This window comes from Nelusetta ayraudi, unplaced genomic scaffold (assembly GCF_046127955.1).
Source record: "Nelusetta ayraudi isolate G7.1 ecotype Tasmania unplaced genomic scaffold, CSIRO-AGI_Nayr_v1 ptg000017l, whole genome shotgun sequence".
Classification (NCBI taxonomy): Eukaryota; Metazoa; Chordata; class Actinopteri; order Tetraodontiformes; family Monacanthidae; genus Nelusetta; species Nelusetta ayraudi.
In genome coordinates, this window is record NW_027466067.1 from 6525372 (window position 1) to 6544154 (window position 18783).

Below are 18783 nucleotides of genomic sequence, written 5' to 3' on the forward strand. Positions count from 1 at the left end.
ATCTCTAAATAATACACACTTAAGCTTTACATAAGCCGGCCTGACAGTGACACTAAATACGAAAACGTGCTCTCAGCTGGGCTTCCTTCAAAATTTCACACACTAGACCTTTAAATCAATGGTGTGCAAACAGTGGTGTGCCGAAGTTAACAGTGCATGTCCATGCAGTCGCAGCTTGTTTGTGCGTTACTTACTTTGTTGGCTGGCATCAAAGGGGGGCTTGTGCACATTGGGATCATGTGACCCTTGTTGCATCAGCACTTACACAAAGTCGGTCAGCGACTGCTTTCTGCATTATGCAGGACACGGTTCCCGGTGCTGACTCAAATTGCGGCTCCATTTGAAAAATCCACAAGCCCAGCTGTGTCCCACGATCCGACTTTAATCTCTGAAACAATTCCCCCAGAACAAAACTACAGCTGATTTATTTATTTATTTATTTTTAAACATAGTTTGCGTTAAATGGCAACGTGGGACACTATTGTGGTCGTGCTGTGCCGCTTGCTGAAGCCTGACTGCTTTAATGTGTTAGAATAATGCAATGTGCCTCGGCGGGTGGAATCCCGGGAGGGACAATCGAATCAGAAAAGAAAAGATGTCCTGTTTATGTCTGATTCTGTTCACACTGCTGTGGAACAAAAACTTTCTCTCGCTCCCTTTCTGTTTCAATGGAACGTCCCGAGCAAGAATCTGTCCCTTCACACTGTGACTTTTTTTTTGTTTGTCTCGTTTCGTCTCCGCTCGCACGGCTGGCGATCATGCGGTTTTATGCAACTGTTACTACTGTAAGCTGTGGCTGCGAAATGGAAATACTGATTATGGCTAGTGTGCAATGCTTTGACCAACTGAAATAAATGTTTTATCTGATGTTCCACCTTGCTTCCCCCCTGTGTCTTCGGCCGGTGCGAAGGCTACGTCAAGCATGATGTGACGACGCGGTCAAAACAATAGGTGCCGCCTGACACAGTGGATTACCGGCTCCTGTAAAAGCGTCCGACTGGTCTTCAATCAGGCGGCTCTTGTGTTGAGTTCTTCCCACCACCCGTGGTCGCGACGGTTGATTTCGTAGAGATTTATTTTTAGCCGTCAAAACGCCCTGGTTTCCTCTGCGTCATTTTCTTGCACCTGGTGCTTCAAGAAAAAAAAAAAAAAACATTTCAATTTTCTTTCGGACACCACAGAGATGTCAGACAGACGGCCGTACCTGTTATGCTGTTTGACCTCTGAGATTTTCCTGTACGCACTTGAAGTCTGACACTCGAGTCCATTTTCAGGAATTAATTAGCAGCGACACACACACACACACACACACACACACACACACACATGCCGACACATACACACACAGACAGAAGCCTTTTTCTAACCGTCATCTTGTTTTATTTTGAAAGGTATTCCTATTCCTGGACCAATAATGTGTTTTTCTTTTCTCCAAGTAATTGATTTTGTCACTTCGCCATACTGATTTTGGATATTCCACACACACACAGCTTACACTTACACACAAAGAAAACCCCTTTCCCCGCTGAGGATAAATATGCATTAGCTGATTAGTTTGTGGCACTGGAAATCGGGACAAAGAATGAAAAATAATTTGACAAAACACTTTTGTGAAAGACCACGACAGGAGTTGAGAGACGTAATGGGGGTGAGGAGGGCCGACGTATGAATGGAAAGGCAGCCCCATGGAATTTCCATGCCAGACGTCGGTGCTGTGCTCAACTGCGGCATCTCCAGCGCGACCGTAGCGCCTTCTCAGTTTTTTCCGTTTTTTTTTCTTTTTTTTGAAACATAGATTCACAGGTCTCTCTTTCTTGAAAGTCCCAGCATTCACTCTGTGCAGCAAAAAGTACACGCTTGTCCGTGGCGCAGGGCTGTGCTGCGGTTCAGCTGGAGAAGGATGGTCTGCGGGGTATCCTCGCCACATTGTAGGTGTTCAGTCCTGGTGCATCGAAACCGGGGGACAGCCCCGCCTTGTCAAAGGTGTAGAAATTAAAGAGCTGGCCGTCCTGAGCCTCCAGGGACACCGAGGCTGTGCCCACTTTCAAAACGCACGGGTACTCCTTCTCGAAAACCACCCTGAAGACCCGGTCCACCAGGTAGTTGAGCTTAATCGTCCTGTACTTCTCCGGGATGAGGTCTTCTATCTGAGGCCCAAACTGCTGCAGCACCAGAACTTTGTCCGGCCCGGCTTTGATCTCGTAGAAGGTGATGTTGCTGTAGGTGAAAAACCCAATGTAGGCCTCCGGGTTTGGCGGCGCGGACAGGACCCGCTTTGCTCCCCGGAAGGCTTTTTCTATGGCTGGAATGATGTGACTGTAAGCTTTGGAGACCACGTCCTGGCTCTGCGAGCGGCTCCCGGCCATCAGCACCGCGAGGCCCAGCTTCAGTTTGGGCACCAGTGAGAAGGTGGCAGAGTACCCGTCCAGATCGCCGTCCTTGCGGACCACCTCGTAGCCCAACTGCTCGTTCACCTCCCACGGCGTCCCAGTGCGGTTGGCGAAGTAATCCTTGCTGCACCTGAAGAGTGGCGTCAGCATGATCTTCAGCGAGTCGGGCTCCAGCAGCTTCCGGTGATAAGCCCCGAGCAGCATCATGGCGAGCTTGGCCAGGTCTGCGGCGGTGGAGTACATCTGGCCCGAAGGCCGGTACCAGCCCAGGTCGTACAACGGCGCCGGGTTTCCGTTGGAGTAAACTCCGACGGCCATCTGGCTCTGGAGTCCCGGGCTGATGTCGAAGCCCGTGTCCTCCATGCCCAGTCGGTCCAGGACGTTGTCTGTGATCCATCGCTGGTAGTCGACGGCGGCCACTCGCTCCGCCATGACGTGAGCCAGCAGTGAGAAGGCGAGGTTGCTGTAGTGACACCTGGGAGGGAGGGTGTTCAAGAGGTGAAATAGTTAACGAAAAAGTGCAATGTTATAGATAGATAGGTAGACAGATAAACAGATAGCTCTATACTTTAATCCCAAACAAAAGATACAACTATAATACAATACAGACACTGAGTTATTGCATGAAGAATCACTCTTCAGTCTCCGAGTGCAGGTTTCCCATATGCACACATATTGACCCATAGAATCAAAATTAGACATTTCAGACCTGCAGCCAAAACATTTTTACAGGTGTCAAACATTTTTCCGCTACTGTGCATGTGTGTGTGAGTGCAATCATTTAACATAACCAACATGTAAAATCAAAATATACAACAAGGTCTCCCAGATGGCTTTGTGCTGGAATCTCTCAGCATTAATGTTACACGTCAACCTGAGGTTGCGCAAATTGGGGCTGAGCTTGAGTATTAGTTTAAAAGCTGACTCTGGCAAAATGAATCAGACGGCGATATCCATGCTGAAAATTGCAAAAGGCCCTTGAACAACATGCCAAATGAAATTCATAAGCAGAAGGAGTTTTGAAGGAGAGCCGAAGCGGCTTGTGCTTCCAGTGTAAATTGAATTCAGCGGCAAGGATCTCAAAACCCAGGGGAGCGTTCCGAAAGGCCAATCCATGCAAGATTTAATAAAAAAGAATCCGTGCTATAGATATAAAAATTCAATTTGGCCATTTATGCTAAAAAGCTCATGCATTTTGTCTCTCCTTGTGATCTGCACCAGTGGATTAATTTACAAGGTCCCCATTTATTAGCCCTGACATTGGAAAGCTCCTCAGGTGAGTGACAGACTTCCGACGTCAACAGGCTGGTGAAAGCCGCATTTCGCGAAAGCGGCTGCAAGACAAATCAAAAAAGCGCTAGAGTGATTTTACCAAGTTCATGTAAATGAAGGAGGCTTCGAAAAACACAAAACGACCTCCATGTGCGTTTTAAAAGACATGCCTGCCCCTCTCTCTGTTCACGACAAACTAACTTAGGACAAAGGACTCACTTCTGTGCAAGGAGGAGGTGTTGAAAAATTGCGTTCAGCGATGCACGAGTCTTACTTGGTGCCTGGGTCGGCGATGAGGACGTCGTCTTGGAGGAGATTGATTGCCGACTGCGTCTTGCCTTTCCAGAGCAGGTTTGTGGCCCGGAGCCTCCTGGGGAGGCCTGAATCAACACACAGTAATTGGCTCATTATGTAGAGTTCAAGAACTCGCCACTCGCGCCAGTGGGTCAGTGGATCGTTAATCCTCTTTCCCTTGATACCCTCAACTGAGGCTGGGAATAATACCCAATATATTTATATGTCACTCTTCTTGCCTTCAGGTATTCATCTGACACACTTATCAATGCTGGCAGAGGATTGGAATGGAATATGGAACAGCTCTTTTGGTTCGGTAACAAACTTCCAATCTCCGTTGGGACTCTTTTTGGGATTGCGGTACGTAAACCCCCCCCCCCCCCCCCCTGCACGCACCTGACAGCTGGCTGGCCATCCTTCGCAGCGTGACGGACGAGGAGCGGATCTGCACCTCGCCGCTGTCCAAAAATATGAGGCCGTCGGTCACGTATTTGAGCTGCGAATCGCGCGTCTTCCCCAGCGGGTTCTTGATGGTGAAGTTCTCCACGTATTTCTCCAGGGGGTCGTCCAGGGAGCCGATCTTGCCGTCCTCCCACAGTTTGTAAAGCATCAGCGTGGGGAAGATTTTCGACACGCTGGCAATCCTGGAGAGGCAGCGGAAGACAGCGGGGTTGGGTTGGATGAGTGGTTCTCATTACTTACGTTCATGGGTCATGCTAGTTTTTTTTTGTTTTTTTTCTAGAGACAGGAAGTAGGCCGGCTGTGTGGGCCTGTGGATACCGGGGAACATTACAGTCGGCTTGGGGGCACGCTGCTGGGGACAGGGTGCTGCTCATCAGCCCTGGGGGAAATTTAAGAAATGTTATATATTTTTCAGTGGCGGACCGTCATGGCCAGCTAGGCATCCTCTGCTGGCCTAACCATACTTAGAAAAGTACATTTCCCCATAAATATAACAATAAAGTTATTCTCCATTCTCCTTGTCTGTTCTTTTCACATTGAATAACATCCACTCGGTTGCGTTGCTTCCGTTGTCATATATTACGGTAGAGCTTCTATCCAATCATATTTCAGCTTGCTTGTGTTGCCAGGTGCCACGAAATCTGCCTTTGGCCCGCAGAACCGACATAGCAGGCTCCGGTTCGCTGTAAGTGAACGGACCTCATTTAGTTGCTAATCAGATCTCAAGTCTGCGATGCCAAGACCAGCTAGCTGGCCTTACGCTGGACTTCACACGTCCTGTGATTGGATAAACCCTGAGAACCTTACAGACTTAACACGACCCGCAGATCCAGTTGCCACCACGGCGAACCCACGATGGCTGGAGGAGAATATGAAGAATTGTGTTGCCGAATCATCTGCGATTTAAAATGTAAATGCTGCTTAATACAGCTGCTCCAACATGTTCAATTGTTTAATGACTTAATACTTCATTTGTTTGTTTCGTTGTCGTCTCCTTGGTCTCTCATAGCAATCGGCGACGCTGCAGTGTTTATTGGACCAGTTTGGATAAGAGTTTAAGCTTACTGAGTGTCGTTTTGGTGGACTTTGTTGAGGAATCTCTTCAAATCGCCTTTTTGGTAAGTTTTGACAGTATCAGTGGCCTTAGTTACTTAGACTTAATTATGATTTAATCAATCAAATTATGATTCGCTCTGGAAACTAGGTCACCTATATGAAGGTGATGTAATGTGTGAGTGTGATTCTCTGTGGATTCTTAAGCCGTAATGTTGTATTGAGGGTAATATTTTGTGCACACTGATGGCCTGGGCGTGAAATGCACGGCCCGCCACTGCGTTTATGCGAAGTTCAATCGCACAAATGAAAAGTGGTGTTTTGCAAAAGCTACACAAGTTGCCGTGTTGTCTTTGGCGGGCCGTGACAGCTGCAATCGCAGGTGCAATTTGTCAGTAGGGGCATGCGTGACCATGGCTGCACTGTAGGTCTTTCTCTAATCATATTCTCACGCTGCCTGTCCCCCGTACGACAGGTATTAAAACAATCTAACCGCGCCACAGATGCCTTCCGCACTGTTGTTTTTTTTCCCTCCCGACATTAAAATGGTTGATGGTTTTGTCTGGATCGTCGGGCGGATGTTGCAAGGCACCTAAACAACCACCTACTGAGCTAACGCGCCAGTTTTATCGTGCAGATTTGCTCGTAAAACTTGATGCAGCATTACATCAGAAGAAGTGTCTCCAAATTACTTCTACAACTGCTGTTCTATCTGTTAATTTTGCCCTCTCTATGTTTTCCCGCTTTTATTGAAATGTCACCGCCTGGAGGACACAACCCGACATCTTCTCTCTCATCTCGAAAACAGTTTCTACCCAAGAGAGTAAACATTTTTATCACTCCCACTGTTTCATCATTAAGAATAAAAAAAGAAAGAAAATGAAACAAAAATAATCCATCCGCAGCACACAATTGGAGGAGGGTGATTTTATCAACACATTTTAGTTGCGGGTCTGCAAAAGTTCTCACCTATATATTGTGTACTCATTTGGAGGTCCTGAGTTGGGGTCGGTGCCGTTCCTCCTCCCAAAGTTCCCGGTCCACAAAACGGTGTCATTCAAGACAACGATGGCCGACAGAGAAGGAAGGCTGATCGGGTTGATGGTCTGTCGAAGCATAACGTCGACCTGGGGGAGAAGCAAAACAAACACAAAGACAAACACACTCACTGTGAGATGCTTATCCTTCTGTTTTAACTTCAAATAAATTACATTCGCTGTGTTTAGAGTACATTCTCAGAAGTTTTTTTTAATTAGTCACTGGCTCCAGCATTTCAGATGTGACTTTTTCTTTGCAATGCCAGAAGTTAATTAATTTCTCCTTTCTGCTGCTTTTGCTTTTTATGATTATCGGGATTCGTTAAAAAAAATAAAAATAAAAATCATTCAGCTCTCCAATGTGCTGCTCACCTGAAGAACAAACAGCAAGCTGACTCCAACTCCTCCACTTTGATCAGGAAACCATGATATTGGAAATCATTACGGCGTGCACAAATTCAACGAATTGTATTGCCCATTTATTTCCTGTAACCGCAAGTAGCTGCTGTCACTTTATAGAGGGCATCAGTGTTATACATTATTTATTCAGGGTCCTCACAAGGAATAAAATGAAACTGAGAGATGAAAGACACCGCAGTCATACAGAATTGGTCAACGACACCTCCAGGATAGGAATTTAAACAATATACAGCTGGAGGTACAACAACACAAAAATACATAACAACTAATTACAATTGTATTCATATAAAGCCAGCTAGCTTTCACCTGCTTTTTTCAATTTGTTTTTAGCACCCTAGTTAGCAAGAGGCTACTCTCTAAACGACTCGATCAGCTGTTGAGCCCCGGACGAAGAGAGTTAATTTTTGCGGCCTTCCCCGGAAAATTGTGTGGAGAGTTTGAATCCATTTTAATTGAAAGCCCCGAGCTGAAATGAATCCCATCTGTCAAACGCGCGCTTAATTTGAGGGAAGCCCTTTGCCAGCTTCAATTTGGAGATGTAATTCGAGGAGCGGACAGTGGGACGGAGTTGCGGAGAGGAAGAGGAAGAGGAAGAGGAGTGAACTCCTTTCATGCTCACCCAAGTTGCCCATAATAATTTCCGACTTCCACAGAGATAAGAGTGTCTAATATTGGACAAAGATTAAAACGTTTGTTCGTTTCATCTCATTGCCAGGTTGTCAACTGGACTCACCGAATGATTCGACACAAAGCAGCTAAAAATAGTTTCAGCCTGAAGCAGCAGCCGTCCAGGACAGTTCTCACTTCCACCGGAGATCAGGATTGTCCGGCAAACTTGACTTTCACATAAAGCATCGCTTTTTCTAACTTGAGGTGCTTTTCGAACTGGGACTGATTTGATTCGTTCCCGGAAAAAGACGATTTGTTCGGACTCATTTAGCGTATTTCCTCTGGGCTTTTAAAAACGTTTTTGTGCCATGATAGCACAGCGAGCAGCAGCCCACGGCCTTGAGCTCGTCGTCGGTTTGCTCTCTAATAGCAAGATGAGTCGCGGGCCGTTAACCTTGGTGCTGCAACAACCTGAAAGCCCGGATCGTGGGCGGATGAAGACATTTCCTGCACATCGGACGCCACACGCTGACACAGCAGAGTTGAAAAATTCTCATGAAAGCGGCGGGGCCGCGATCGAGTGCCGTGCAGAGACAGCGGCACATCAAAGTGAGAAACAACATCAAACACATCACATGACTTCACCGATGCCTGGCAGCAGACACCGAGGGACCCAGTCAGTGTGAATGGACCCCTCCAGTGTTGTAGAGGAAAATGTTTTCTTCACTCATGTTCAAACAAAGGGAGGCGACGGGCGGACGTCCCTTTGCTCTGCAACATCATCTCAAGTGTGAAGGCAACCTGATTTTCAACACTTTTGGTGTCAGTCAATAACAGACAACTGACATGGACAAAATTGTTTTGTGAAGAAGAAACATTTGTCCAACACAACAAAAACTATTTTGCCACAGACAGCTCAGTGACTATAGAGCCAGAGTCAACCTGCACAACCTTCATGATTAGTCATATTCCAGATTAGATTAACTACCACACGCCAGTAACGTGCTGTCAGGGGAGAAGTGTGAGGCAGTGTCTCATCTGTCACAGTGAAGTGAAAATGAAGTAAAATGCCAACAATAAATAAACGAGTGCCTCATCTTGCCTGAAGCCTGCTCTTTATTAATGGCAATATACGTTTGATTACTCATGTACCACACACGGTGACGCTCCACAGTCTGTATAATATATTGAATGAATGTTTGTGACAAATTTAGTCTTTCTAATTGGCCATGAATGCACAGTGAAAATACACAAGGTGAGGCAAAAAAAAGTACCATGCCCCACTGACAGGGGGCAGTGATGTGCGGTGAGTTCAGCCGAGTGTTGGAGATATTCTTGGGGAAGAGAGATCAGCCAAAAAAAAAAATGAAAAATACAAATCCAATTTGATCTAATGTTACATATTCTTTTGTTTACTTGCTATCGTATAATTGAACAGTATGGAATTGCTTAAAGCCAGAATGAAAATGTATGGATGGATGGATGGACGGACGGATGGACGGATGGATAGGGGTATTAATTGAGAAGTTGGTGGCAACTCCAGTCGTCTTTCCTTGCTTTGGCCAAAACTGTGGTGTGAGACACCAGGAATAAAGAATCCGTAGATTTTATTACAGTGATGTTTATGACTACTACTTGAAAACGTTAATATATTATTATTCATATATTCAATATATTCATAGTTCAGCTTTGCAGCGTGTCGTCTCCCTCCTGTACTCATCATCACTGCTCATCCGCCGCTTTTTACATCTGCATTCTCGTTCAGCTCCCAGCATGCGCAGAAACACGACCTCTCAACCTTTCACTGGAGGGCCGGCTCTCTGTTTTTTTTATTTTTTATTTTTCCCCTCATCCACTACATCTTTAATCTCCTTCTGTCGAGTGCAGCGGCATTTGGTGTGAAGGATTACCGTGGTCAGATTGTAAATGCCGGCGGACTTGAGCTCCAGAGAGAGAGTCGCGGATTTAACTTTGCATGATGGTGCGCTGCGCTCACCTTTTCCAGGGCCTCTTTCAGGCTGGGGATGGGATGTTCCAGCAGCAGAGGCTCGGGGAAGCGGGGACACATCATCTCCGATTTGGCGTTGCGACCCATCTCCTCGTCTGGGGACAGAAAAGGATAAACAAGTGTAATCAAAGAGCCATTAGAAGACGGCCTTCTTAAAATGATGTATTGGCAGCACGCAACGGCACATTATTTGTATTCGGTGGGTTCCTTTGTGGCTTTCATAATCCCCTAATATGAATCCACTTAATCTTTAATGAAGGGAATCCATGTGGTCCATAAAAGAGACGCAGCCTGGTCCTGTTCTCAACACTGCTGATGATTAGAATGTGTCTGGCAGCAGGGAAGCAGACATTTCATTTTTAACGATTGCCATGTTTTTTTTTTTTTATTTGTTTTTTGGAAAATAAACAAGGTGCAGAGCGGCGATTTCCCCTAAACAATTCTGCTACTAAATGTTGCACTCAGTCAGAGCTCACCTGTCTCGACTCCAGTGGCAGAGCGTGTTAATAGGCCACATTGTGGTGTCAAAACGTCGTAGCTAAACAGCCTTTTAAATTCAGCCACCGTTACCAGTCGAGTCAGCAGGAACAAAATGATATTCACGTATTTGTCACACCGAGTGTTTAAAAACAATGCCGTTGTTTTTGCTGCTGGCTCTTCCAGAGAAAATTCTAATTGATGAACCAGACGCCAGGCCCCGGCTGTTTGCCTTATCTGAACTGGGAGCGTCATCTCAAACGTTCACCTTGTTATGATGCTGCTACTTAGCACCAGTTCAAGCGAGCGCCGAACGCCGGGAGAATTGTCTGCGTCGCTCAATTACGAGATAGAGATCGAATAAATGAGAGTTTGATTTATCTCGTAATCGATCTCTTAATTAAAGTTATCTGCTAATATCTGCGTCTCAGCGGTGCCCGAGGGAGGCTCAGATCAGACCCCGGCTGAGGGTTTAGCCGCCACGATTGCCGTTATTAACAGGAAATGAATTTCGCAGCTTCACAGGCTCAGAGCTGCTTTATTTATTGGCCAAAATAAAGGTTAAATTGTAGTTTGTTTTTTTTTTTTTGTTTTTTTAGAGCTAAATGTGTAATTATTCATCAGGCCTTAAGTATTGGCTGCGTGAGAGTATATAAATCAACATCAGACTCCAATGTTTTGCCGTCTTTGAGGATCGACAGACTTCTGGAAGGGCTGAAACTGTGCCTTCGCAGAAATGCTTCAAGGAAGTCAAAATTAACATCAATTTGACATTGTTTTTTTTTTTTTTTTAAAAAGAATAAAAGAAACAGCAAATACAAATCAAATGCAAAGTCTTTGAAGGTCTAGACCTTTGGCACAAATGACCGTTAAATCCCATTGAAAGTCTGCACATTTAGCCATGTTCTGAAATCCACTGGGTGAAAACCTAAAAGCTACCAGTGATATTTGCTGTGGGACTCGATCGGGACTCACCTGGTTGCAGCTTTGGCAGTCGGTATTGCCAGAAGAAGCATCCTGTCATCACCATCGACAACAGCAGGAAGAAAACCAGAGCCAGATGCGCCAACTTCACCTTCATTCTGCTGCTTTTGGCGACTTCCTCCGACTTGACGGTCACAGCAGGATCAGCCACAGGAGGAGTTTGCTTTATAATTAAAAAGAAAACAACACAGTGTATATTTAGTCAGCACAGAGTGTGTCTAATGGATTTTCTGTCTTCTTACTGGGAGAAGCCCTGGCAAAGATAGCGGCATAACAAAGTCTCAACATAAAACACAATGAGTAAAAACAAACATTTGGCAGGCTCACGTAAAGTGTTTAATAACAGGACATATGCATCCAACACTAAAGTTCTCTTCAAATTTGTTCTTTTAATGTTCCATACTTGGCAAGAAAGTCCACTTTAAAATGACTCTGTAACTTGCACGTGGACGAGGGTGCCAACACCTCGAAGAGACTTTCAGCAAAAACAGTCAAAAACAGACAATCCTTGAAGACCAGACCGAAGATCAGGGTCCCTGAGTCAAGAGAGGACATATGTAAGGAGGCAAATCCTGCATTATGACCTTGTAACGGCGAAGACACGAACCTGTTGTGCAACGAAGGCCAATCAACATTCTCACACAAGCCACAGGCACGGGTACAAAAACCGTAATCAGGTACAAATCATAATCAAGTCCTGCATTTCGAGAGAAATTCCAATGCATGTAAAAAATGTCAGCCTTAATGCAATTAAAAAAAAAAAAAAAAAAAAGTCAAATACAAAAAAAAATGCTCCACATTGTTGAAAAGACACATCCAAGGTATTTGTAGACCGTCACTCTATCTCCATGCTAAGTCGCGTGTTTTTTGAGAATGGCAGAAATCAGAGGCAGCCTGAAAACCCTGCTGACCGCCTTGTCGAGTGGCACTCACCTCCCGACGCTTCACAGGCCAGATCAGGGTACGTCGGATTAGCAAACACACAAATCTTCTTAACGTTCAGTCAACATCCTGTGTGGACCGGGCGCACAGTCCGCCCTAGTGACTCCCGCGGCACCCCGCAGTCAGGAAGCGGCGTTCGAGGAAAGTTTTGTCCAGCAGAAGACGGTCGGTACACGCGGGGGCTCCCATCTTCGACGTCTCTCACCGACTGCGCTCTAATCCCGGCCATCGGCGTTCGCGTCTCCTGCAATTCAATTTCTTCCCCGGCAAGCCACAGGCTGTTGACATCATAATCCCCAGATTTACTTCACCAAAGCAGTCAGGGGAAGTACTAAGCCATAATCCCTGCGAATCAATTCTACCGGGCTCCTCCTTGTGGTGCTCGGCCCGCTAACTGCCGCAGGAGTGGACGAAGGTGGCCCCCGCTAAGCCAACGTAAGACGTGCACGCGGTGACTGGAGCCGCGTCTTTTTAGGCCGAGGGTGATCTGACACGAGTGGCGAGAGCCCAGCCGGTCAGACGTAATGAGGGGAAGTGAGGTCACGGTGCTGGGAGAGCCGTCAGAGAGAAACGTCAGTCATCTGCGAAACACAAAAGGCTCTGCTGCCTCCCTGCTGAAACACCACGTGCCAAATATCATCTGTGAGACAAGAAGGTTGAGTATATTTAAACAAAAACACACACACATAACACACAAATCATTTTTGTGTCATCACTGGCGGCTTGTCCGACACTTATTGACCACCAAAGGTTTTCGTTCTGTGTGTCTGAGGGTGCTCAAGCAACGCCTGTGACTTCTAATCTAAAGAGCTTTATCCTAATCGGCTGCAGGGTTGATGATATGATGTTGTATATCATCCCATGAGGCAGATTTGCACTTTTAATTTCTGCTCTCTTTGCCCTCAATCACAGCACATACTTTCGAGAAGCTTGCGGCAGTTACTAAAAATAAATGTCACTGCTTAAAGTAATCATTTGTTCAGCTCCTAACCTGCAGTGGGTGCAATAAAGGGCCATCCATGCAAATAGTGCAACTAGTGATGATGATGTTAATGATGATGACAACAGCATTAACAGAAATAATAATAATGATATTGATATTAATTTAAAAGTTACATGCTAAGAGACACTGTTGAAACATTGTTGGTTGTTATTGTAGTTTATTTTTTATTGACATCCACTACACACACAAAAAAAATGCACAATTCAACTATAGGGGAAAATTTATGGAGAATGTTAAAGCTCAACGTTACATTTATATTCTATCATGAAAGTAGGACAATCAGGTAGAAGCACTTAATGGTAAATGGCAAAAGCCATCAGTAGTGGCACCGCAACAAAAAATGTCAACGTCTGAATAGACGTGATCATGTGAGCTTTGTTGCGTTGTCTCATGTTGTCAGAATGTGACCAACATGATGAAGAGGACTGTTTAAATACAATCTGTGATTGAAGAAGAACTTTTTGTGTTTATACTCATGAATCAGGCACATCACTCGTAATAGAAAGACTTAGTAGTTGGACTTTATGCATTCAAAAATTAAACTTCTAAAGGTTCAAGTGCATTTTAGGGGCATTCAGAAATGTCATCTCAGTCAAAGTTGAATGACCCAGACTTCTTTCTTAGACAAGCTGGTGGGCATGTTAAATTATTTTTAGCGTGTGGTGTTTCTGAGAGCAATTTTGAACTTTGAGTTTTTAATAAAAGTCTGTTGCTGTGATGAGACATTAAGCTCACTGAAAAATAAAAGATGATGCTGTTGGCAGTGTCAGCACTGTGTAATTTGCTTGTAGCAATTGTTGAGATATTGCTTTATTGGTATATTAGTTTTTTTTTTTTTTTTGCTGAGCCGGAGTTGGGTTCCAAGCTTTATCCACATCCACAAATGGAGCTTGATTTCAGTCTGGCTCTTAGACTGTCGTGGGTCTCTGCCAGGTGCTCGCGGCCTTCTCTACTCCCTGCATGATTTCAAACCGGGTGGCTGCATCCGAATTTTGTCTGAAGATTACAGTGTGTCTGGGCTAACACTAACCCTAACCCTAACCCTAACCCTAACCCTAAAATCAGCTCACATCCTCCTGTTGAAACCATCACTTCCTTTTTTGCTCATCTTCTTTTCAATATCAGCAGCATCTTCAATATTTATTGCCACGTCTTCCTGCTGCTGACCCACCATTAATCTTCCCAACACATACACATCTATACATATACATCCAAGCGCTCAGCCCCCAGCGAGTCATATAAGCTTACTCAACAATTTTTTCTTCCTCCTTATCCTGAGCGAGTCAAATTCATTTGTGTGCACTTCACTTTCTGTTTTGTTTTTTTTTGATTTTTTTTTTTACAGATGGCATAACATTTCGCAAAATGAGCTGTTTTAATTTGGACGTCATAAGTCATACTTGATGGTATAATCATATTTAGAGGGTCATAGTTCACCCAGGAAAACCTCTGTGTAAAAGCCTGGACAGGAGACTGGAAATTGCACTACGGCACTGGGACCATTGGAGTGTCATGACAGGGTATGAAATCGGAGATGAGTTATAGTGACAGAGGTACTATAAATACAGAAACAAGGCGGGGGGAAAAGCAAAGGAACAGTTGTGTAAGATAGTGCCACCTGGCTGGTTTCAAAGTAAATGAACCTTATTATGGAGCCCGGGTGTACAAGTATGCCGGGGTCTTGTTCATGGATGACGGGATGGTGGAGGAGGAGACGACGGATGTGTGCTTCGGTGTGGCGCAACGAGAGAACAGCTGTCGGGGGAAAAATAACCCTAGTGATTTAGCTGAGCCTGCAGCTCTGGGTAGAGACCCAAAAGACAAAGTCACGGATACAAGCGGTAGAAATGAGGCTCCTCCCCAGGGCACATTCCTGCTGGGCGAGGGCCACTGGGTGGAAGCCAGGACTGCATGCCCGGTGCACCCAGGAGGAAGTGTTGCTGGTTAGAAGATTGCTCTCGGAGCACCCTGCTCATCCTGCAGCCACAGCAGAATGTCTTGACTAGTCTGTGGAATTGCACAGCATGCCGATCCACTAAAGTCCCCCTGAGTTTTTTTTTTCCCCCTGGTGTGTTCAGAGCAAATGGTTTGCTCAATAAGGGGAAAAAAAATCCATTCAGAAAACATTTGAGAAAATCACTACTGTGGATTTTAAATTCAAGTTTGCTTCTAAATCGGGGTGTGTGTCTCTGGGTGTCACCAACAGAGCGTAACAAGGCAGTAGCTGGGTTCTTTTCTGTCATTGCAGTCTTGGCTGAGTCTTGACTGGTCTTGATCAAAAATCCAGAGTCCGCCCAGTCCAAGACTGAGACAAGACCGAGTAAAAATGCCCCAGAGTCCGAGATGAGACGAGACCGAGACCCTTAAAAAGTGGTCTTAGGACCGGTCTTGCGACCAAGACCAATCTGGAGTTCTACAACACTAGAGTGAGGGGAGGGGGAAGTCTGGGCAGTCCTGCTGAGACTGATAACCCTGTGATCCGGCTCCCGATAAGTGGAGCAAACTGACTGGTGATTGACAGTCCTTCAACTACTTGTTGGAATGTGCATTGCTGTAAATTTATTTTTGACTATTTCCAAAAAATTTAATGAAATTAAATTTTTGTCTTTTCTCTTAACTGTCAAGCACAAGGAACAGAAATAATAATATATAATAATAATAAAAAAAAATCTCGTGGAACGTCTGTATAATTCAGAGAACATCCAGTGACTGTCGGTGCTCCACTCTGCTGCTTAATCACCGGATATTAATGGTCTGCCCACAGCTCGGTAATATCTTCCCACGATTAGAGGTATGATGATGCAATCTGGAAAAATGTAAGTGTGCGCTGGAAGTGTGAAAGCAAGCTGTGGCTGATCCCGGTTGCATAACCCCGCCATATCTGGAGAGCACAGCAGCTGTCTGACTCCTGCAGAACGGGGACATGCGCACGCACACGCACACACACACACACACACACACACACACACACACACACGTGCACACGCTCACCCAAGTGCTGTGACGGTCAAATACCTTTTTTTTAGTTGATGAACCGATTTTGTGTGCGTGTCTCTCAGCTCAGGTTGTGCATACATTCGAGTGTGTGCGAGTCTGCTTTTGTTTGCATGTCTGTATGCGATGAAGCAGCTTGTACCTGGGCTTGAATCCCGTCCACCGACGCCTCCCGCAGGACTTTACTCCCCGCCTTACCCATGGCTTTGCCCCACCAGCTGTTCCATGGGAAAGAAAAAAAAGGAAAAGGATGTATCAGTACGTGGCCTCCACAGACAACGAGAGCGAGCGGAACTTTGTCTGTGCGTCTGTTTGAGCTCACTCAACATTTAAGCATTGATCACAAGCAAATGTCACGGAAAAGTGCTTAAGACTGAGCTCAATAAACACAAAATGGAATACTTAGACAAAATTGTGTTGAGTAGAGTCTCACTCATCAAACTGACAATGCGGTGGAAGGTGAAAGCCGACTTGCTCGCTCAGGTTTTAAACGTTGTGATTTGCGTAGAAATATTGTAAACAACTCAAAATAAAGAACCATGAACACCAGATGACATTCATTTTTGGTCCACTGTGCCTTTCTTAAAATTTCTACATCATTTTTTTTTTTTTTATTCCAAATTTTACATATCACTTTTTACTACTAACTCTTCCACAGATGCATGCCGTGTTTGGTTTTTCAGGTATTTTTTTTTTTACAAGCTGAATGACACATCATTCTGATTTAACTTTGATTTAATTGCAGGGGTTTTAATGGGCATATAAAAATACATACAGCCTGACAACCTACCACCTTTCTGCCAATTAGAATTCTATCAGGGTTTTTTTTTCCCGGCTTCGGGGCTAAAACCTGACCTGACAGTTGATACCTCATTGTAGAGAGGACTAATGAGGCACGTTAATGACCACTGACAGAGAATCTTGGGAAGTGCTGATGAGGCTGCGTCATTCCAGTAATGTCATTAAGTTATTCTGTTTTGAAAATAAACATATTCTGCTGAGTCTTGCGTTCTTGAGCCACATATTTTTCTGCACTTGCCACACGCAGTTCTTAAGGTGCGCTGTAGGAAAACATGACGAGTTGCTAATGAGGTAACAACCTCAAGATCGTGTGTTGATTAAAGTTCTTCCTTCCTTGAACCGCTGATGTTTGGGTTAAAATAATAATGTAAATTCATGCTATAGTTTATTCCACCATCCGGCTCCCTCTGGGCCTGGGATTCTGATTTTGCAAGTCAAGAATCTGTACACTTCAAACCACACCAACAAGTGGATGCTTTTCAATCAAGTGAATTAATGATGGACTGTCACTCATAATAACCCCAGAGGTAAAGAGAGTTACAGGCCGGTGAAATGCAGCTTGTTTTATCTCTGCACGAGGGATAAGAATTAAAGTGCAGCTCCAACAGCAACCTCGTCAGATACGGGAAATGACAGTGACGGCTCTAATTTCCCAAGGACGATGTATTGCCTAAAATAATCTGCTGTCATACTTTTGCAAGTGCATAGGCTTTAAAAAAAAATAGGGTCTGTCTATTTGCAAAGTGATGCGTCACACGCGCAGGCTGCACAGATCTAGGCTGCGGCGAAACAAAAACACGTTACATAAGCCACATATTCTAGGCCACTAACGTTGTGCATCGATCGATACCTTGTATACTCACCTCAGCTTCTGAGCTTATTGACTGCTGTCCTCAACAATGGTACAAGTGGGGTCCAGACAAAACAAAAATAGACATATATTCCAATTTTAGTTACGAGCGGGTTTGGGAGCTCGCAGCAGGAAGCCTGACAGATGTTGGTATCATGGTTATGACTAAATCCTGCTTGTATCAAACCCAGCATTCTGGATTAACCATGACGGCCAATGGCCACATCTGTCATAGCACAAAAATGGGTCCTCTGTCAGCGCGCGCCGCGTCTGTTTAGTGTGTGTTCATGCAATGTGGAGTGACCGTCTGAGCAAACAGAGTCAAAAAGCCAACTGCTGCTGCCTGGTGGGCTCAAAGTGTTTTTTTCATTGCTTGTTTTTGTTTTGTTTTTTTGGTGGCAGGAAAGACCATTACTGACTAGTGGGTCAATATTTTGCTGGGTTCTGGACTGCAAACCCTGGCTATGAAAGAGATCACAAAAAAAAAAAAAAAAAATCCCTTCTATGTTTGTTTGAATGCTGAATCAAACTGACCAATATATTAAAGGGCCAGATCACCCAAATTCAGATTTTTACCATTTAGAGTCAAGTCGAGTTCCTTTTTTCGTCCCCAATTAGAAAATTTGTCCGGGTTCAGGGTTCTGCTGCATTGACCAAAAAAAAAAACATTCATCATCACAAACAGTGAAAATGGAAGACTAAAACAAAAACCCTAAAGTAAGCCATTCAATTCTTCAAGAGAGTAACTGAAGTGAAACTGAAATGTTAAGGGTCCTGAATTCTGCAACCATTACAGTTCCTAATCAATGAAATCCACAACAAGAGACACTTCCACCAATTGCTAATACAATGAAAGCCCATTTCCAGGATTGCGAGCGCTATGTATTTATTTAATCTGGCAGCAGAGTCAGCTGCGGGACAACTGTATAGTCTGGCAGTCATAGTCCAGGCTGCAGACTGCCGTGAAGGTGGTGGCGAGGACTAAATATCTCTCGCTTTGGGCCATTTGTTAGCGTCCACAGAGGGTTTTTATCTGACTCGACACGCATCCTTCATTCCTAGTACGCTCTTGAGGCTGGCGGATAAGAAATGAGCTCAGCGTGCACTTTAGAGTTATGTTGTTTGTTTTATTTTCCGCGTAATTGCCGACGATTTGCGAACGTATGCACTTGAGGCCATAACAATTT

At 44.8% G+C, this 18783-nt stretch overlaps 1 protein-coding gene across 1 annotated transcript; it reads right to left on the minus strand.

Annotated features, from left to right (window-relative positions):
• Window positions 1-1338: 1338 nt before the first annotated feature.
• lactbl1b (lactamase, beta-like 1b) lies at window positions 1339-17869 on the minus strand. The gene is made up of 8 exons (XM_076025034.1): window positions 17610-17869; window positions 16088-16163; window positions 10998-11169; window positions 9534-9640; window positions 6441-6598; window positions 4353-4600; window positions 3937-4042; window positions 1339-2865 (listed from the first exon to the last, which is right to left on the minus strand). Exons 2-8 carry the CDS (start codon window positions 16145-16147, stop codon window positions 1887-1889), a joined length of 1830 nt encoding a protein of 609 aa, XP_075881149.1. The 5' UTR covers window positions 16148-16163; window positions 17610-17869; the 3' UTR covers window positions 1339-1886.
• Between the last annotated feature and the right edge of the window lie 914 nt (window positions 17870-18783).